Genomic DNA, 23,090 nt, shown 5'->3' on the forward strand with positions numbered 1-23,090 from the left:
CTCTGTGAATAATGATCAACTTGGTTCTTGATTCCATCATCTTTCAGTAGCTGTCTAATGACACTTGGTAGTCTACTGAGCACTATACTAGGAGAAGTATATAAACCCAGTTACTTTGTGGGTTGCAATCAAATTGCTTTATCAATAAGGAAAATTATGAAACTGCCCCACCCTTGCTCCTCCCAGCAGTGATAGAGTACAGGAGATTAGGTTTCAAATGGTCCAGAGAAAAAGGTATTCCCAATGAGCTCAGAGCCTATTTTATACATTCCTAAAAGAGGTGCCTTGTAATGGATTGGAGTAGGATCAGAAAAGTCACTGGTGTTCTCTCACACTACAGAAAAAAGTATAAGTTAGAAGATATAATCTCATTGTCCATTCTGGGCACAACTAACCATGCAACTCTCCACTTCTCAAAGCCTTAGTTCATTCTTCTATAATTTGGAGATGGCTCTGCTTGCTTCATCTATTTTACAGAGTTATTGCAATCAGGAGATAATGATTTCAAAAACAGATTGAAATATTCCAAAATGCCAGACAAATAAGAGGTCCTCTTCTTTCCCAGCCTTCTTGGATCCTTGCTCTTTCTACATACACACAAACGGTTGGCAGGACTCCCAGCAAAATGTCACTATGCATCTGCGAGCATTCGTTTCAGGAACAGCCCACCACTTATCTGGAAAACCAGAAACCACAGGTAGGGCAGAAGACTTGTACCACACAGCTTCACTCCCTGCAACTTAATTTTTGAAAATAAATTTGAGATGCCATTCAGAAAGCACCCTGGACACTGAAAACCTGAAATTCCATTACAAAGAAGAGCTCTCAAAGCCAGCTGGGTTTAGCACCTACACTTCTATCTTTTCTTTTCAGCACTTTGTATCTAGAGATCATTATATAGTCTTCACAGAACTTTCACATACCTTGTTCCATCTTTCTCTTATTAATAACCTTGTGAGGCGTGCAGAACAAACTCTTTTCCATCTTTCACTTGACTGACTCTTTACCTTTAGCCTACACTGTGATCTGAGGTTAAGGCAATCTTCATAATCAACAAGTCCCTTCCCCTAAAATCCTTTAGATTTCAGAGAACTTAGAATAATATTCCAAATCCTTACTTACAAAGTCCCATGAGAACTGACCCCTGCCCACCTTCACAGACTCATCTCATGCCACTCCTTCCTTCTCACCAATCTTCAGCCATACTCATTTTCTTCAGATTCCTTCAACATGCCACAAGCCTCAGGGCTTTTGCACATATTTCCTCTACTTGATTTACTCTTTCCCCAATTCTTTGTGTGGCTGACTCATTTTCATCCTTTATCTTTCAGCTTATGTCAACTCAACTGGGATTATCAAAAGCAATCCTATCATGGTTATCGAGCATCTCAGTCTCTCATTTGTTTTCACCACGGCATAATATATGATTATCTCATTTACTGGGTTTTGTTTTGTATTTGCATGTCTCCTCCACAAATCTCTAAGCTTCGTGAAGTATAGGCACCATGTGGGGTCAGCTCATGATCAGAACTCCAGTGTGTAAACCATAGCCAGTGCTGATATAGTAAACATTCCACTACCAGATAGTGGGCACTCAGTAAATATTTATTGAGTGAAAGAAATAGGCAATTTGAGTATGTACACTAAATTCTGTTTCCCCTGTGCATGTATTAAAGCAGAAATGCTTACTAACTTGTTTAAAAAAGATTCCTTGACTGAGAGTTTGGAAGCTCTAGACCTGAGCTGACCAATCTAATAGCCACTAGCCCCATGTGGCTATTGCACACTTGAAATAAGGCTAGTCTGAAATGAATGTACCCTAAGTGTAAAATACACACCAGGTTTTGAAGACAATATGAGAAAAAGAATATAAAATATCTAATTCATAATTTTTATTTTGGTTACATGTTGAAATAATATTTCCAATACCCTGGATTAAACAAAACATTACAATTATTAATTTCACCTGTTTTACTTTTTAATGTGTCTATTAGAAAATTAAAATTACATATATGGCTTGTATTATACTTCTATTGGGTGATGCTGGTCTAGAACACTTCCCTATCCCCTCAGCATTTCAAAGTTAATCTGATTCTTATGCTTGTGTCTTTTTTTTTTTTTAACTCTCTATGATGGTACATATTAGGAGTGGAAAATATGTAGAAGTTTCAAAGTCACTGCTTAAAATTCTTAATGTTATCCTACAGTTTTTTTTAATCTTATGCAGATATTAGGAAATTGTTCAGGTATCACACACTATAATAAATCAGACTCCTGGGCAGAAAAAGATCTTTATAAAATTGTACAACAATTATTTGCCCTATTGTCAGCCTTCAATTCTTTCATTCTACTTGCAGCGTCACTACGATAATCTAGGCTGATGATCTCTCACCCTTACAACTGAGTTAGCTTCCTCCCACTCTTCCAGCTCCAACTCATTTTTTTCAAATAGCCAGAGCGATCATTCTAGAGTACAAGGCTTATATGTCACTTTCTTTTTTTTTTTTTTTTGTGAGGAAGATCAACCCTGAGCTAACATCCGTGCTAATCCTCCTTTTTTTTTTGCTGAGGAAGACCAGCTCTGAGCTAACATCTATTGCCAATCCTCCTCCTTTTTTTTTTTTTTCTCTCCAAAGCCCCAGTAGATAGTTGTATGTCATAGTTGCACATCCTTCTAGTTGCTGTATGTGGGATGCGGCCCCAGCATGGCCGGAGAAGCGGTGCTGCGGTGTGCGCCCGGGGTTCTGAACCCGGTCCGCCAGTAGCGGAGCGTGCGCATTTAACCGCCAAGCCACGGGGCAGGCCCTGTCACTTTCTTCCTTAGCACACACCTGCAGTTTTCCACTGACCCCAGAATAAAGTTCAAATCCTTAATCCAGTCTTCAATTGCTGACATAATGCTGGCCCTACTTACCTCTCCCTCTTCCTCCCTCCTTAGACTCCACCCTCCGGCCACTCTGAACTCTTGAAGTTCTGTCAACGTGCCATGCTTCCTTTTGCTTTTGGACATTTGTTCCTTCTGCCCAAGCCCACTCCACCACCCTCTTTTTATCTGGTCAACTCCCGCTCTGTTCTCAGTGTAGGGTTAGGGAAGGCCACTGTGTCTGGTAGGTAGGATTCAAGGGGAGGGCACGTTCTGGCCTCCAGGAAACTTTTCCTCGCTGCCACCACCGAAAGATGGCTTATGACATGCCAGGCATGCGCTAAGCACTCTCCATGATTATCCCAGTGAGTCTTCACCGTAAACCTGTGAGGAGAAAGCAGCAGCAGCTAATGTTTAGCACTGTGTGCCAGGACTTGTTATGAGCCCTTCACACATATTATCCCAGATCTCACAACAACTCACTGAGGTAGGTAGGTACTATTATTATCGTATTTATTGATGAAGAAGTGAAGCCCAGATAGGTTTAGTAAGTCACCCAGCCCCATAGCTGGGGGTTTCAGTTCCTATAGTTTGACTTTACAGCATATATTGGCTGATGGCAGGTTTTATCACTGTTTTAGAGATGAGGAAACAGAAGATCAGAAGGGTTAAGTAACCTGCCCAAAGTGGTCAAGTCATTTGAAAGAGCAGTTAGATGCCCCATTATGTTTCTCCCCATCACTCTATACACCTGGCTTCCCTCACTATAGTGTAAGCTGCTGCTTCTCTAATTCTTTTTAATTTTTTATAGACTTTTTGAAAAGTTTTAGATTTACAGAAAAATTGAACAGATAAAACAGAGAATTCTCATATGCCTCCTGCTGAGCTTCCCCTATTATGAACATCTTATGTTAGTGTGGTGCATTTGTTAAAATTAATGAACCGATATTGACATATTATTATTAACTAAAGTCCACAGTTTAATTCATATTTCCTCAGTTTTTACCTAACGTCCTTCTCTGTTCTAGGATCCCGTCCAGGACACTACATTACACTTAGTTGTCATATCTCCTCAGGCTCCTCCTCCTGTGGCAGTCCCTCAGATTGTCCTTGCTTTTGGTGATCTTGACAGCGTTGAGGCGTACTGGTCAGGTATACCATAGGATGCTCTTTTATTGGAATTTATCTGACATTTTTTCATGTTTGAAGATCACAGAGGTAAAGTGCCATTTTTGTCACATCATATCAAGGACACCTACTATCAACACGACTTATGACTGTTCATGGGGACTTTGATCACCTGGCTGAAGTAGTGTTTGTCAGGTTTCTCCTCCGTCAGGTGACTCTTCCTGCCCCTCCCCCCTTTCCAAACTGTGCTTTTTAAAAAAAAGTCACTCTGTGCCACCCACACTTAAAGGACGGGGAGCTAGGCCCACTTGCTTTGCTCCTTGAGCCTGAGTCATCTGTATAATTGATTCGGAGTTCTTCTGCCTGGCAGATTTTTCTCTCCTCTCCCATTTATTAATTTATTCAATTATTTATTTATATCAGTTTGGACTCACGGACATTTATTTTATACTTTGGGATATAATCCAATACTACTTTTTATTTTGTTGCTTAAATTGCTCCACTCTAGCCACTGGGAGCTCAGTTGGCTCCTGTGTCCCTTTGACACACTCCCATCAACGTAGGGAGTACATTTTTCTTTTTTGAGCACTTCCTTACTTTCTGGCACTATAAAAGGCTCCAGGCTTATCTTGTACATTTCCTTCCCCAGTCCTAGAATCAGACATTTCTCCAAGGATTCCTGGTTCCTTTTATTGGAGAATGGTTTCAGAAATCAAGAACTGGGTGCTGATTGTGCTTGTTGCTATGGTGTGTCATTTCTTTCAAGCTCTCCCAGCCGACACAGAAAGAAATATATGTATGTACACAAACCTGTCTATATACAAATACTCATAAACATTTCTATGTGTAATTATGTTTATTTCTACAAACTTAAACATGAGTTCTTACTGATGTCTCCAACTCTAATTCATTACTGCATGGATCATTCTAACCTCCTGCCCTTGCTAATCTGTAAATTACCACTCAAATAGTGAGAAATGACTGTAAGTTTCTTAAAGGCAGCGTTTAGTGCCTTATTCACTGCTATATCCCAAGTACAGTGCTTGGCACGTATAATGCACATGATGACTTATTATTGAGTTTACCTGATAATTTCAATTCTGAAGGGACAGATTAATTTGCAAATGTTACCAAATATGGATTTCAAAGACTAAAATCACAACAACTTATTAGGGCAACAGTACAAGCGGGTGCACTAACAAAGGTCTGATTTAAGTGTGTTTATTCAACTCTGTGAAGGGAAAATGACAGTAATACATGTAAGCCACGCGAAAAGGATTCAGGCTCCCCTGAAAAGGATTCAAGTGGCATAAAATGGTTTGTTTCTCCATAGCAATTTACATTTATTAAAATAGATAATAGGCATAATCATTGTCAAAATCGAACTTGTACCCTCTACAATATCTTAATATATTCTCGAAGTTCCTGACAAACAGGCATGAAGCCGTGGCAGATTAGACTCCAAGTGGGGGATCACTCTAACAGCACAGCAGAAAAAGCAATCTCACACTTCTGGGAAGGAAAATAAGACCTGGGTAAAGTACAAAGGGAAAGGTGCTGAAGTGACACATCAGCTGGAAAGGGACCTGGGCTCCAATGTGACACTCTGTTTTAATGATGCTAATTTATGTCTGGGGAAGTGTGTGTGCATGACACAGGGAATTTGAAGAGGTCTATATTATACCATGGAGGAGCTCATCTTGAATCTCTTGGAAGGGTATGTGCTTTATATGGGGAATGCCTCACAAAGGCGTATATTATGTAGATTCTGTGTCAGTTTCATATGAACAAATCTCTTGTCTCCTTAAATCTATTCTGGATTGTTTCCAATCTGTTCTTTACACTGCAGCCCTAATGATCTTTTTGAAAAACAAATTTGGTGGCTGCTCCCCATCTTCTCCACATTTTAACATTTCCCTTTACTCCTAGGATAAAAAGCAATAAGGCCTAGTATAACTTCAAGACTCTGCAAGATATGACTTCTGTCTAGTGCCCACCCTGTGGGAATTCTAGCCACATGGGTCACCTTTCTCTTCTCTGAACACACTCTCCCTTTACTACTACCACTACAGGGCCCTCGTACATGCACTTCTCTCTGCGGGTCATCCTTCCATCTTGTCTTCAACATAGCTAACTCCTACTATGGCTTCAGGATTTAGCCCAATCAGTCCTTCAGTAGGGAAGCTTTCCCTGTCCATGTCCAATCCTCTCATTACACACACTCATAGCACCACAAAGTCTTCCTTTACAGTGTTTGTCACAGTTACAATTGTACATTTATCTTTGTTCCTCTTTGATTAATGTAATTCCCCAGAGGGCCTTGTTGCTCCATATTCCTGGCACCTACCTCCATACCTGGCACACAATAAGTGCCCAATAAATATCTATTGAATAAATGAATGAAAAATGATCATACCCCAATCCACACTATTGTCAAGGCTTTCCTGAACATTAAACCTCCTCTTTGGATTCTGAAGAATATGTCATTTCACACCAGAAATTTGCTTGGTCACTCTTGTTATAAGTATAAGAAATATCACTGCTAGGCTGCAGTAGTTTCCAAAGGGAAACAAGAGGTGCCTTTTATCATATGGGTCATTAATGTGTTGAAATAGATGCTTATTCGGAAGTGGACATAAGGAGACATGAAAAGAAAATCCTATCTAAAAGAGGTCAGCTATGGTGCTGATCATCTAATAGTCCTAATCCTTAAGATGACCGTCATCAAGTAATTTTGCTTTATTTCACAATATCCTAATTGCCTCTATTGGTTTTCAAGCTCTAATCATGGTGCCTGGATTTCTTTTAACAAACATTTACTGAGCACATTTATTACATGCCAGGCACTATGTTAGACCCTGGGATACACGCTGAGCAAGAGACACAAGGTGCTTAACTTCTAGTGGATGAGAGAGCCAACTCAGATTGGCAGCCATTTCAGATGAGTGAATTTCAGATTAGTGTGTGATTAGTGTTGCTAAGGAAAGAAGTCATGTTCTATGTGAGTAAGATCATTCCCATTGTTTCAGCATGATCTCAAGTGATCCAGATGCCTCACTGGGATAACCTGCATCATTATTGCTCTGTTGTATCAAATAGATCACAGTGTTTTCACTTGATGGAGGATTAAAGGATTTTGTTTTAATGTCATGGTCTCCCACAGGATTTAAATATATGCACTTCCTTGAATTAAATAAAAGACTAGGCAAAAGACAAGGTATATCTTTTCTAAAGAGTCACTATAAACCCTCAAAGTCTCTATTGTCAGTTTAGCTGTACCTCAAGGGATCAAAGTGCCTTATTGTCTAAGATGCATATCTCAACAGAGCATCTGTTTTATGCCAAGAGATTTTTCAGTTGGTTTTAGTGATAAATAGTTCAAGGAGTAGTTAGTGGTACAGAACATCTTAAAGACATCTATGGAGAGATTGTAAATTTTGCAAAGATTTAGTCAAGACTCTCTTGATAACCATTATAAACCTTAAGGCGTAGGGTAGCGTTTGGAGCATAACCGGCCCTCAATAATTATGTGTTAAATCTTTGCTGAATAAATGGCAATATTTCGAGAAAATTAGCCAGTTGAAGGATGGGACCAAAGTGGAGCTAAAAAAGAAAAATTAAAATTGAAGTGGCTCACTTACCAAGAGAGAAAGCCACGGAGAAAGGGCTCCAAGAACAGTATCCTCTCCGTTTGCTTTTGACAAAGACTGCAGACTTACAAGGGGTCGGTCAGGAAGCTGGGAGAATCTCAGTAACAGACAACGGCAGCCCGAGAGGCCACTGCTCAAGACTAATTAATGCTCCAGCCTACCATCTCCAATGGGGAAGAACAATCAGCAGATTGATAAATTCTTCTGTTTACTTTCTTGAACAAATAAACTAATTGCGTCTTTATTTTTAACCTGACAAATCATAGCTTGATTACAGGTCATTAGTGACCATTAATACATGAAACTGTTTGCATTTCACTGGTACATCTGAATTAAACAGGCTTGCCTTTCACACTAGCTCAATCAAGCTTCCAAAGGGACCTCCCCCGACCCCACATCGGGCCCCAAGCAGGACTTAAACAAACTAACAATTAGCCTCTGGAATTGAACTATGATGCAGAAGAATTCATTATTTTGGTTCATTGTTGATCTCCCTAGTGTAGAACCAGCCATTCCCTTTGTAGTGGAGACACGCTGTTTGTGCCCAGAGTGTTCGCCTCTCTCCGAACATTCTCAATTATTCCCATGGCTGCTAATGCGTTGGCCAGCAACACGGACCTGCTTGTGTGATACTAGTATAGACAGTCCTAAGTTCACAACACAATGGCTGATTAGAGTGCAGATAAATGCAAAGAGCACTTTGGAAATGTTAAAAATATCTAGGTAACAGGAACAGAGTCTATTTGGCAAAAAAGTGGAGGCAGAACAGAGAATATATACATACACTGGTCAAATTCTGGTAGTCTAGAATTTTAAAAAGTCTATTTGGGGATTTGGATTATCCTTATTAGAAGTCAAGATTCTTGGAAAGAATTGGATAATTGCCAAGTCTCTATGTCAGTTTGTGCTGAGCAGTCACGGAGCGGCATGGAATGATTAACAGATTAACAATCTCAGAAATGTTTGAGGACTTTCTAGCACAGCAATTGCCATTTGGGAGCAAATCCATGGTCCATCTCATCTAACGTTCTGTTGCTTCAAAAAGTGTCCCCCAGGGAGGCCGGCCCTGTGGCGTAGTAGTTAAGTGCGTAGTAGTTAAGTGCGTGTTCTCCGTTGCTGGCAGCCCGGGTTCGGATCCCGGGCGTGCACCAATGCACCACTTGTCAGGCCATGCTGTGGGGGCGTCCCATACAAAGTGGAGGAAGATGGGCACAGATGTCAGCCCAGGGCCAGTCTTCCTCAGCAAAAACAGGAGGATTGGCATGGATGTTAGCTCAGGGCTGATCTTCCTCACACACACAAAAAAATGTCCCCCAGGGAATGCCACTTTTGACTACTAACATGCTAAGGCCATAGAATTAGAGGAGTGGCTAACAAGGCAAGTAACAGCAGCCCATATATTGCTGAAACCCATTTTTACTTTTTATTCTAGGCTAGCTACTGAGCATGTGACTCATGGCTGAGCTCAACATGCACAATGATAGTTTAGTGTTCCTTGCAGTTTAAAAAGGACTTTCAAAAGAGTTATCCCGCTCATCTGTATATCAGCCCTAAGAAAAAGTTAGATTATTAACAGCATAGTAATGGTGGAAAATGCAGGCTCTAGAGGCAACTTCTCTGTTTTCAAATCCTGGCTTTTCTACTTACTAGCAGGGTGACTTGAGCAAGCTACTTAGCCTTTCTAAGCTTCACTTTTCTCATCTGTAAAACAGAGAGAATAATGGTTACCTCATAAGGTAACTGTAAAACTGAAATAGGTAATTAATGCATGGAAAGTGCTTAGTATACTTAAACATGGCACATAATAAGTGCTTGAGAAATATTAACTGCAATTATTTCTCTCTTTCTCCTCTTCCACCACCACCACCAGCCACCATGGCCACCATCTCTGCCACCACAATTATCACCACCACCGTCCCCCACAGGAAGGTAAGGAAACTAAATCTCCAAGATAGACTTTTTCCTGAAGTCACCCAACTACTAAATAACTAACCCATTATCTTCTAAGTGTACCATTCTGCCTACCTGGAACACTTTTCATTCCTCTTCCCTTCAACTGACTCCTTCTCCTCATCCTTCAGGTCTTGGCTTAGCCATGTCCTTCTTCATGAGCCCCCCTCTGAGCCCTCTTACATCCTCTCACAGTCGCATGTCCTTCGTCCATCACAGAACTTCTCATACTACATTATAATTACCTGTTATCCTGTCTGTGTCCCCCACTACACCAGGAGCTCCTTAACAGAAGAGACCAAGTCTGTGTCCTACATCTTTGCATCCACAGTGCAGAACATAGCCCCAGGCACAGAGAGAGTCCTCAATAAATGCTTAATATGTAAAAGGATGGATGGCGGACTCTATTCATACCAATCTGCTGCCACATATTAAAGGATTATTTCTCATTGGAGCATATTTTGGGAAATCAGAGATAGCCATACATGGTTTCATGCCTTAAACTGCAATGAAATAATCCTAATCTCATGTAAAAACTCAAGGCAATCTTAACCAAATTCTGAAGAAAGGAGCTTAACTTGTGAAAATAACACCTTGCAGTGATTCTTAAATTATGTTAACACACACACACTCTCATTCAGTTTATACCTCACACTTATTCACGAAGCTATGCACAATACTTACATAGTTACCAACCCCATAGCATTTTGAAAAGGGCACCGTCTTTGTACTTTGAAAGGATTTTTTCAGAAACATTCGGACTTGATGAGGCACAGTGAAAAGCAGGCATTCATCCTTGTTATTCTTCCTCACAACAAGCTCTTAAAATTCTGACTCTGAACTGTCTCTTTCTCACTTGCAGCTTTTGTGTTTTTGGAAATCTTGAGTCTGACATGACACAGACCAGAAAAACAAGACCAAATAACAAAACACTTCAATCCCTCCCCTCTCTCTCCCTTTTGGAGGAGGTATAGAGGGTATAAAAGTTGGAAGCTTCAGGGAAATCCATTCAAAGCCTATCTAGTCTCATCTCATTAAAGTACTGTCATCGAGGGCAAACCAAATAAAACTCAGACCCCTCGCCCCCAATCAATAGTATATCAGAATGCATTGAATATGTTTCTTGGTTGGTAGAAATGAAACAAAAGTACATTGAAATCACAACAGATATAAACTTTTTATTAAAATAGGTCAGAAAGAAACATGTAAAATTTTCTATGGCAAGGAAAGAGCTAAACTCCACCTCACATTATAAACACTCCAAAGTATTTAAAAACAAACTCTACTCTTATCATCTTACACAAAAATACACATTAAGAAATATAACCTGTGTGGAGTCTATATAAATGTATAAAGCTAAGCTTGCATAGTTCCTTTGGGACACCAGTGCCTGACACATCCTTAAGCATAGGCTGATGGAGAATATACATAAACATATATATATATACATACATAAATATATACATCTGCTCTTTGCTTTCTTTTCCCTTTAAGTCTTTGACCACATTTTTAATTTCATTTCCCTATGAAAAATACCTGGATAGGTTTCTTTCTCCATTTCTTTTCTTAAAAGAAGCTTTTCTCTTCTGAATGTCATACTCTTTGATCTGTCTCAGAGTTCATATCTACCTCTGATACAAACTCCACCTTAATGAAGAATCTCTGATGATTCTTTTTCTTAAATAAAAATATACAGTTCTTTTGCACTAAATTTTATTTTCCAGGGCCCCAAAATACGTCCAAATGTGGAGGCTGTAAAGCTAAACAGTCTCACCACAGAGTTTCAAGAAAAGAATAAAAAAGGCTAGCAGAGGTCTTCATGCTACCTCATCCAAACCAGGGGGGATTCAGGGGTTATACCGAAAGGGCTTCCAAACGTTTAATACAGGTTAGAAGTTACTGTTTTTCCTACATAGCGATTTCTAGATCTGCTTTTTAATTCAAAGTTACCCATTTAGTGAGAGCCTTTATTCTTCATTATACACAAAGTAAGAAGCCCATATTGTCTCTTTCTTCACCTCCTGACCCCAAGCCCCTTTCTTTGTTAGAGCAGTTAATATATCTGTCTGGTTCACTAGCCTATTCTACATACCTCCCTAGCATCTATAAAGCATGGTCACTCTTGTCTAGCTTAATGTCTCTCTCCCAGTAATTCTATAACCAGTCAATATTTGTCATCACTGTGTACCAACATTTCATCAAAATATGTTCTTAGTTCTTAAAATAGTAAGTCAAAGGATGCTTCCTATCTATACTTTCTTATTAAAAGTGTGAATTAATTGGTTTGGGTCCCACAGAACAACATTTAAGCAATTGGAACTATTCAACACTTCCACGTTGCTATTTTGTTAAGAATAGTAGGTATAAATAATGATACTAATACCTTTATTTCCATAGGTGCTTTCATCTGGACAATTCATGCTTCATTATTGTGCCACTATTCTCTGTCTTGGGTTCTCCCTTGGCTCCTGTGACAAACACGGGGTTCAGATCCAGACTCCAGGAGGCAGTGATGCTTCAACTTGTGGTAACATACAGGTGCATTACACACTCCCAGATCCCCCTACAGTCTCTTTGTGTCAGGTTGCTCCTAGCCTGTCAAAATCCAGCCTAAGAGGGTGACACAATCAACACTACAAAACCTCTCCATGCTTCAGTGTCCTCAACTGAAAGTGGGCTGCCTTCGGGTTTCAGAAAGCAGTAGGTCTCAAAGAGTTGCTCTGGACCACCACCAGCAGCAGCACCACCTGGGAAACCATTAGAAGGCAAACTTTCAGGCCTCCTCCCAGACCTACTAAATCAGAAACCCTAGAAGGAGCCCAGCAATTTGTCTTTAACAAACACTCCAGGTGATTCTAATACACATTAAAGTTGAAAACAACTGCCACAGAGAATCCAGGGAGTTTTGAGGAGGTTGGGGTGGTCAGGAGAGCTATCTTCATGGAGTTAAAGAGGGGGTCATGTGCATAGGATACTAAGCTTTCGAGGTAAGGCTTCATAGTGTAGGGCTAGGAGCAATGGGTAAAAAATCAGAGAGACTGCTCTGGTACACAGAACAACATTTAAGCAACTGGAATTATTCAGAAACAGGAGCAGGTCACCTCACTGATTAGAAGGGGTTCCTTTTTTCTCTCGAAGTGTTCAGAGGTACAAGGTTATACTTCAGGAGAATCTATGAATAAGGCAATACAATAAGAAGTACTAAAAATAGAGATGCAAGATCTTTTTAAAAAAACAAAATTAAGCCTTCCTGGGAAGCTTCAACATACCACTAATATAGAAAGAGAGGTTTATAATTAATCTATTACCATTAATTTTTTAATATCTCAAAGCTCTTACCTTTAAAAACTACCCTACTGATAGTGCATAGAGTAGATAATGGATTTTAGTTTCCTAATGCTTTGTTTCATACTCAGGAAAGGGCAGCAGTTGCCCTAGACTCTCATAAGATTCCATTATTATTATAGGATATTATATTTATTATTTAAAAGGGATCAATCACCACAAAAAGCCAGAACTGATACTGCATCAAAGATTAAGGTTGGGGTATTAACTTATTTCTTTGTCTTGTAATCAAAACAACTGTCTTCTGACAGTAATGATTATGTTTTAGGACATACAGATAACTGTACTAATATTAATGAAAATACAGCCTAATATTATTTAGCAGTTACTACATGCTATGTACCTGGGACTGTTCCGAGCACATCACACACACTGTCGGATTTAATATGCACAACAACCTTAAGATGTTAAATATTATTATCCTCATTCTATAGAGAAGGCACCAGGGCTTAGAGAAGTTCAATAACTTGCCCAAGGTCACAGATCTAGCAAGTGGTGGGACCAGGATACAAACCTAGTGGTCTCCAGAGTCAGTGTTCTTAACCACTCAAGTATGTTTTTAGTATAATCCTGAACTCTAGGGATTTGGAGGGCAGAAAGAATGTATAGTCCAGTGCAAATAATACTTCTGACCATTTACAGCTTCTAGAAATACAACCAAACAACCACTTAACGAATGTTCAATCTATGTCACGTACTGAACTAATCACTGCACAACTACCGTCTCAATCCTCACAACCATAGAAGGTAGTTACTATTATTGTTACTGATTTTACATAGGGGCAATTACAGTTAGAAGATTTAAGTAATAAGCTCATTGTCTTAATAAAGAATTCGCTGCTCACATGATTAAGTGGAAACGAAGCAAAAGATGTACACAGTGTGTAAAAACCACTCAGTAAATGTAGCTTCCCTGCCCTTACACTATGTTTCCAGAGATAAGAAAGGTGGTGATGATGATCAATCCATTGTCTTTCTTACCTATTTTCTTACTTGTTCCAAATGGCAAATATCTGTGTGTTAGATGGGGGGGTTGCAGTATGCAGTCGTGAAATGGAACTAAGTCCACTGGCTTCTCCATATCTTTATAATCAACAAACCCTAGTTATTTGAGGCTTGCACTACTGGCCAGGAGTATGGCCCAGGAGGCTCTTCCATTTGGCAATAGTAACAATGAATGACATTAGGAATGAGAGACATCACACACCCAAGCCAAACAATCAAAGAGCTAGGCACTTGCTCTACCCAAAGAACCTTGTGCTAAGGATGTAGGTGGCCAACATCTTGCAGAGAGAGTCAGCACGAACGAACACTTTTTTCCAAGACTGCAAGATTTGATCTAGTTGGGAGTTCAAGGAAAATTGATTTATTTAGTATTCTATTATCACGGGAAGAGCTCTATTTGAGGAATCAGTCTCTGGACCTCAGTCTTTTCTCCATCACAAACCAGCTACGTGATCATGGGCAAATTGATTAACTCCACTGGATCTCAGTTTCCTCATTGAGGAAATGAAAAGAAATAAAGCTTACTCTCCAAATTTGTCGTGCATAGTAGATAAGAGCTGTGAAAATACCTTGCAGAAATATAAAACCCCTTCACACGTATAAGATGGCATTATTATTTTATGTAACTTCTTCCTTGCTTAAAATTTGGCTGCTAGCATATTAACCTGGTTAGCTAAGCTGGTTTACTGACAGACTAATTTAAAAGGAAAGAGGAAGGAAGGGGGACTATTTAAAACTGATAATTATCAGCTGTACCAAAGAACAAATAGTTTTGAGCAAAGAACTATTTGCTCAGTTGCTTTGATGGTTAAGAGGGATTCATTTCCAATGGCCTTACTTCCCTATAAGCCTGGCAAATCCCCAGATCAGTGAATGTCATTATGAAATAGCCCGAGGAACCTTTCTGTGCAAGCAGAAAGGAATATCACCAAACTACTGTCACTAAGCAGGACAAAGACACTCTCAGCAGCTCAACAGAGGGATCTCCACGTATTTTACCCAAGATGCCTTTGGGTTCCCATTCAGATTTCGAGGTGTTAAGTGAGTCTCCCTTGCATGTCTACATTAGAGAGTAGAATCTGGGAGATTAGTTGGGGAGAGCTGTGAAAGGCGATAGTGTGAAGGACATTTTTATGCAGGGAGAAAAAAAGAAATTCCATTTGCAGTCAAACTTGGAGAGATGAATAAAAGATAGTATTTAGTACTATTGACTGTTTTTACACCTTATTAGAAAAATTCAACCAAGAGATTCAAGAGCAAAGATGTAAAAACCAAGGTAACAACTCCTTGGTGCCTTTACGTTTATCTTAGACTATGGTTTCCCTCAAGTTATTTGACAGCTTAAAATGGCTTTGTGATGTGACACTATCATCCTGCTTTTCCTATTATAGTTCTTTTCTTAAAATATTTTGTAGGTCAACATGAACAGGTAAAACTAAAGATCTTAAGTATAAATTTTCCTTGGGCCTGTATTTGGAAAGGCATATTCATTCTTTCAGGTCACTTGTTCTGGGGCTATAAAGCTGATTGCTTGATTAATCACTCCAACTCTGGCTTTAGATCATCTTATCAAGTTTACTTTCAATATACCAAAAACAGAGGTTATGGAGGTTGCTTAGAGCATGATCAATGACTGGAAAGCAAACTAAGGCTTTTCAGACATAAAATATGGCATACTTTCCAAAGCCAAGACTATGTCACGAGTGGATGATGGTATTTTCCTGCCTGCGTTTCTCTGATCAAACATACCTATGCTCTGTCTCTAATAGCCACGTTGCAACACACTACACTTGACTACCTCCCCCCTGTGCAGACTCGCCAGTAGGACTGGTTGTCACTAATCCACTGATTAAACATTTTCAGACTGGCTTTGGCAAAACGCGCCAGAAATTCCTTCAGGGTGTTTAAAACCAACTTCTGTGTCAATAAACACAGACTGTGAGATCCCTCATGTGCAGAGGGGCTGCCTCTGACCTGCAGGCTCTAGGACATTTTTTCTTAGACGGCTTTTCCATCATCGCAATTGACTTTCACTGACTCATCCAGACCCTTTCCCAGCCCCCTCATGAAATGATTGGCTGAGGTCAGAGCTATCATCTTACCTTTATTGTTTCAGCCAAGACATAGGACCAAAGGGGCCCTGAACCTAAGAGCTGAGCTCATTGCCAAAGTCCTTTCACCAGACCTACAGGTAACAGAGCTTGAATGGGATTCTTGTTACAGAATTTGACAGTTACTAGTGTCCACTTATCACTACTCTTCCAGGGTTCAAACTGATTTTCATTTTAAGAATGATTAATGTGACTTCAAAGTAAAAGGAAGAACTCAGGTGAATATTTACTACACTGATATCCAGACTAGTTCTTTGCACTAGTAGACATTCCATGAATTATTTTTCACCATAATGACAGCTTTATTGTTTTTATTATGTAAACAATGTATATACTTATTTACAACTATCATATATTAGAAAATATAAAAGATAAATATTAAAAATTACTTAAAATTCCATCAGCTGGAGATAACCATCATTAATATTATGGTAGCCATTCTTTTCATGGAATTCTTTACGTAAACACATAGAAGTTTATATAAGAGGAATCATACTGTACATATTCTTTTTATCATGGATGTGACACATTTTATTTATTTATTTATTTATTTATTTATTTATTTATTTATTTATTTATTGTGAGGTAGATCAGCCCTGAGCTAACATCCATGCTAATCCTTCTCTTTTTGCTGAGGAAGACCGGCTCTGAGCTAACATCTATTGCCAATCCTCCTCCTTTTTTTTTTTTCCCCAAAGCCCCAATAGATGGTTATATGTCATAGTTGCACATCCTTCTAGTTGCTGTATGTGGGACACGGCCTCAGCATGGCCGGAGAAGTGGTGTGTTGGTGCACGCCCGGGATCTGAACCCGGGGCGCCAGTAGCAGAGCGCGCGCACATAACCACTAAGCCACGGGGCCGGCCCTTAATAGTCTTTTTTTTTGCTTACTTCTCCCCCTTCCATAACCAATGTTAATAACATTTTATATATTGTTTTCATACTGATATCATCATATACCAACTCGTATGGCATGAATGAGGTTTCAGTTGCTCAGTCAATACTTGCTGAACGGTTAAAGGGTAAAATGAAAGAACACATAAACAAATGAATGGATGAAATAATAATAGTCTATGCTCTTAATTAGCCAGTACAGTTTCCAAGTGATTGCAAAAATCACACAGCACATCCTTTGACATCTCCCTTATATCTTTAAATTCTAGTGGGGGTAAGAGAACCTGGCTTCCATCTGTTTAGTGGGATCTTCAAGTTTCAACTCCCAAGTAAAGAATATGTAACTAGCTGCTACATAGATAACTAGAGACATTATCAATCTACTCTCAAATTCAAATCAAGTTCAAAAGCCATTTACTAAGCCCCTGCCTACCAAGCACTGCATTGTCCTCTGTAGGATAAACTGAAGAAGTAAAGATGTGATGATTGCTTTCCAGGAGTTTCTTTCTCCTCAGGGAGACATTATGCAGGCCTATAACTCTTTCTGGCAGGCTATCTGAACTTGGACCTCAGTTTTCACATTTGTGAAATGGTAATAATATCTATATATCACAAGATTGTTGTTATGATTAAAGAACTTGAGGAATTCAAGAAAAACCTCATGGGAAAATACGGATTTGAGGCAGGACTTGTGGGTACTAGGGAAGGAAAAACAGCACACTAGGGGCAGGGAAGCAGGAATGGCGTGGGGTGGTGAGGACCCAGCACAAGCCAGCCTGGTTGGTTTGAAGATCAGTTAGGAGAGACTCAGGGAGATGAGGGACAGGCAGGAAACATTAAGGTTTATAAGCACAGGCGAACACCGCAAGCAGACTAATCTTCTTAAAGGGTCAAATAAAAGCAGGAAAATATTTTTTGCCTTTTCAACATGTGCCAATGTCTAGATCAAGGCCATTCATATGAGTGACTCAAAGGCAACCTGCTTGTCAAGTAACTGGAAAAAGAACAAACCTGGCCTGCACAATGGGCTCAAATCCAAGTTTCTAAGACTTAAAGGAAAAATTTTGATCAGAAAATTTCCATTTCAAATTGTGCTGAGGAAGCTTAGGGACTGAGTAAGTATGTTGGCAGCAGAAGCACAATATGATAATCAGACTGCTTTGGCATTTTTCATGACAGTGCACAGAGTTCTTCAGGTCCTGGGGAGACCTTACCGAGTTTTTGATCTCTGAACCTGCAAGGGGTCAGAGAACCTACAGGGAAATACACTTTGTTCACAAATGGAACTGCACTAAAAACTTTCCCCCTACATGCTATGAAGTGATCGGAGGGTTCTGACTTCCAAGGCATAGTATGTCATTTTCACCCAGGCTAATCCTATAGAACTGGAATGGGATTAGATATTAGTCACTATAAGAGAAGTCAGCTGGAAGCACCCAACTGTCCCTGTCTCTTCTGTCAGCTCAGGGTTCCAGGACAGCTTTTCTCCTCTCTGTTATTTCTTCTCCTTTTAAACTATCACCATTGATGAATTCCTGGAAGCATGTCCCCATGGATCTGTGCTGTCCTAATCAATACTCTCTCAACCCATCCCACCTGCCCTGGCTTCCCAGACAGAAGAGAGAGGAGATGAGAGGTAGATTTTAATATTACCATCCCAAATCATCATTGAAACTTGATGTTTCTAGAAGCTTCCTTAATACTTTTAGTCTTCTGAGGAAGTAACTGGATTTCCTATTAACCACCATAAATCTTTACCCATTCAACTGTCCATTCATACATCCAGCCATCCATCCAGGCAGCCATCCAGCCAGCCAGCCAGCACGTCAGCCAGCCAGCCAGCCAGCCAGCCAGCCATTTATCCTTTAAATTTTATCTACTGAACACTTAGGTCACAACTTGTGTATCATTTTTCTAATACTTTATAAAAATTTTAAGTAAAACATGCCTCAAAGAACTTAATATTCTCACTTCAATACCTCAGCACTTCAGAGGGAGAAAAATACCCCAAATACTCAAGCAAAAGGAATGGAGACTTCAAATTGACTCCCAACTATATTCCCTAAAGACTGCTGAAGTGCAGATGGCCAATGTACTTTGAAAGGGGACTAAAAATCCCTCACTAAACATACAATCTCAGTGGTCATTTATAAGATTTGTACTTTTCATTTCCATCAAATCATGCTCCCAATTTTTGGAGGAAAACTAGAGATGTCTGGAAGTCTTAAGCTAATAATAGCTAGAGCCTAGTGTTCTCAGAAATACCTGGATTCAAATTGCATTCAGCCACACATAGTAGTAACAAAAAGAAGAGCTAACACAGCTTTCAGAATTGTCAAATTTGAATCCCACGAGAGGCTAGTTCATTAAACAACCATATTGGTTGTCATATGGGGTCAATCATTCTTTGAAGTAACCGACTCACCAGTTTGAGAAAAATGAACATTTCTGGGTCACTAAGTTCCATGTACTTATCTACAACTGATGCCCTGGAACCATGCAAGTCATTTTATTTAATGTAGATGGGCAACTAAATCCCAGAGAACAAGCTACTCACCCATGTGTTCAATACCATAGGCTGAGCACTGATCTTGCCTCCTTCTCAGAATGAGCAAAAGAACCTGGGCCTTTGGGGCAGGACAAGGGCAAGGGGAGCAAATTCAAGTTCAATGGTCATGTTTTTATGAATTTTTTTCTGATCTTCGCCCCACACAAGTTTTCTGGGATGAACTTGAACACTCTGGAAATCTGTGACAATGTGAGGTAGAGGCAAAATACAGACCAAAGGTGGGAGATGGCCACAGCAATTACAAATGTATTCCTTGGTACAACTTTTTTAGAAGGCAATTTATTAATATTATCCAGAAACTTAATTGTTCGTACCATTTAACCCAGTAATCTTGACTTTAGAAACTTGTTCTAAGAAAATAACCACAGAGATGATTTAGATTCATGCAATTATTTATCACACAATTATTAGAACAAAATATTGGAAACAATCTAAATTCCAGCCTTAGATGATTGGTAAAATTATGATTTAATTATAGGATATTATAGAAAAATGCCCAGAGTATTGTTTTGGGACCAAAACAAACAAAACAGCAATAGCTATGATACCATTTTACCTGTAATTTCAGTATTCATCCATACCTTTGTCTCTCTCTCTCTCTCTCTCTCTCACACACACACAGATTCTGTAAGAAAATACATCAGAAAGTGTTTATAATAATTATACCTGGGGCTAGAGGTAAATTTGATTCTTTTTTGTGTGTGAGGAAGATTAGCCCTGAGCTAACATCCGTTGCCAATCCTCCTCTTTTTTTTGCTCAGGAAGATTGGCCCTGGGCTAACATCCATGCCCATCTTCCTCTACTTTACATGGGACGCCACCACAGCATGGCCTGACAAGCCGTGCGTCGGTCCGTGCCCAGGATCCAAAGCTGCAAACCCCTGGCTGCCAAAGCGGAACTTAACCGCTACGCCACTGGGCCAGCTCCTAAATTTGATTCTTTTTTTGCACTCTTCTTTATAGTCCAAGCTTTCATCAGTGAGCATATATTTTGTTCTCTCATAGCCTCTTTTCTTTTCTTACATAGTATTTAACAAGATTTATGTTCATATTCTTATGTTTGTGTTTATTTAATATGTACTTTCCCAATAGAATGCAAGCTCTGTGAGAGCAGGGTCTATATGTTTTTTTTTTTTTAATCGTATACTTTTTTTTTTAGCATAGTACCTCGTATATAATAAATATTTTTTAAGTGACTACAGAGTGAATAATTGGAGGGACACTAGCCTGAAGAGGTATGATGATGGTGGGGATTGTAATGGGCTATCAAACAGTCTGTTACATCTCTAGTTTCCAGCTCATTTGCTCAGACAACACACCATTTTCCTTGCTTACTTTTGCCTCCTGACATCATACAAGACTCCCTTCTCCATAAGGAAAGGCTTTGCCACTCCTCTCCACCCGTCAGAATCCCACCAAGATCCCACTTTCCCCACTAAGACATTCCTGTTCAGGTAAGCTTCCCTCTAGCACTTACTGCAACCACTTGCTTGGAAGATCAACATTTTTTGAACTTCTATTGGGTTCCAAACATTTTTTTAGAATAGGGGTCAGCAAACTACAATCCATTGGCCACCACTTGATTTTGTAAATAGAGTTTCACTAGAATACAGCCACGCCCACATGCTACCATGACAGAGTTGAGCAATTGGGACATAGACTGTATGGTCAGCAAAGTCTAAAATATTTACTATCTAGTCCTTTACAGGACAAGTTTACTGACCCCTGTTCTAGGACATCTACATACTTGTGCAAAGTGGGGATAATACCAAATTTTTATCCAATTAGAAGGTTCTTCTTAGGACAATATGGGATGAAAAGTAGATGTCCAAGAGCTTTGCAAAAAAGAAATTATTGTAATATACCTAAATTTGTTAAGAATATACATTTTTGTGTCACACACACCTGCATTCAAGTCCTAAGTCTGCTGATTGATTCTGGGCAGATTACACATATTTGTAAGCCTCTGTTTCGTCATCAGTAAAATCGAAATCTATTCCCTCATTTCCTTAATTAACATGTAATGAGTGCTACTTGCCAGGCACAGTACTAGGAGATGGCTAATGGACAATGGTGAATAAGACCTAAAAGTCTCACCTAATTCAGCTTTAATTGTACCTACATCTGAGGGTTGTGTGAGGATTAAATGATATAGATACACACATACGCATGTATCTACATCATAGATATACACATCAATGTAGTACATTATATATATAATATACAGTACATATAGAGTTCTTAACTCAATTCCCGGTACACTGCAAGCACTCAGTGTATGGTGGCTCTTTCTCCTCATTATAATTACAACAGAAGCTCTTTTAACAGATCTCTAAGAAGCTGACTCATTGGATGAAAATTGCCTTCAATTCCCTCTGTAAAATGGGCCTATAGCATGCTCTATACTCACAGCTAATTTGGTAGGCTAATCTTGCATACACAGGCACACTTCTGCTTCTTCTGGTTGAGGTGCATGTTTACTGACATTCAGTTGTATTTGTTCCCAAATGTCTTGATGCTCATTATACTTGTTATTTAATTAAAGATCATGGAAAATAATGAAAAGAATGGTGTGAAAAGAAAGAGAATGCTTGTTTCATATGAAATCTAGTCGAATGCTTTCAAAAGATGACAAAGAATTGTTGAATGAAATGTGGGAGAGAGAAAAGATTGGGGACAATCATAAAATTCTAGAAGGATCTATAACAAGATTGATTCTCAGGTGTCTATACTTTCACTCAACCTCAAGGAAACCAAACTCAGACATGGTCTTTGTCATTTGGGGTGTGGTTTGTGCAAGAAAAATATAACCCCCAATCAGCAGACTCATACTCAAAGATTAAGCCTTGATTCTTCAACAGCCTCTTCACAAAATTAGGCAATGCTGTTTAAAATAGGTGTATCATGTTTTACAATTCTCTGCCTTAACTTTTTCAACTTACTAGCAACTATTGGTCCCAAATGCACAGAGTAAGAGAGGGATTCTTCTGTATTTATTTAATTCTCACCTATAGACAATAACATGTTAGCAGGAGACATGTTGCCTCATCCCCTGCCATATTTTATAGGTAAGAAAATAATCAGAGAAGTGGAGTGACCTGTCCAAGGCCACAGAACTAGTATGGCTGGAAGTGGGTCTAGAGCCAGGCCAGCTCTGTTTTCACCACCTCAGCCACCTGGTGATAACAGAGAGGCACACGCAGCACAGACTCACACAGCCTGGCTTATATGGTTAAGTACATTTTGAGAAGGATAGAGTGTCATCTGCCCAAATCGATGGAAAGATGCTTGAGAACAAGAACTTATATTTCACCATACTCACCAGCATAATCGGCACAGCAGCTAGTAATAAATGCAATAAATAAATTCGGTTTGAATTGATGAATTTTCTTTCCTGCTTTATAATTGTGGAAGAAATTGGGGCCCTCCTGATTTCTGAAAGAACCCGGTTCCCATGCGGTTTATCACCCCCTCCATGGAATATACAATAGCGGGGGAGAAATCCTATTGTGCCTGTCAGAGCCTGTCACTGAGAGCTCAGCCTCACCCATTGGCACTTGCTCTTCCCTGTCAGT

At 39.5% G+C, this 23,090-nt stretch overlaps 1 protein-coding gene across 2 annotated transcripts in view; it reads right to left on the bottom strand.

The window, feature by feature from the left end:
* PPP2R2B (protein phosphatase 2 regulatory subunit Bbeta) overlaps positions 1 to 23,090 on the bottom strand; it is a 260,646-nt gene that overhangs the window by 227,424 nt on the left and 10,132 nt on the right. Inside the window, exon 2 of one of the 2 annotated variants that reach the window (XM_058543408.1) lies at positions 11,975 to 12,059. The exons of the other annotated variant lie outside the window; for it this stretch is intronic. Coding sequence (XP_058399391.1) covers positions 11,975 to 12,011 — 37 coding nt within the window. The 5' untranslated portion in view covers positions 12,012 to 12,059. The remainder of the gene's footprint in view (positions 1 to 11,974; positions 12,060 to 23,090) is intronic. 2 annotated transcript variants of the gene reach the window in all.

Source organism: Diceros bicornis, chromosome 1 (assembly GCF_020826845.1).
Source record: "Diceros bicornis minor isolate mBicDic1 chromosome 1, mDicBic1.mat.cur, whole genome shotgun sequence".
Lineage (NCBI taxonomy): Eukaryota > Metazoa > Chordata > Mammalia > Perissodactyla > Rhinocerotidae > Diceros > Diceros bicornis.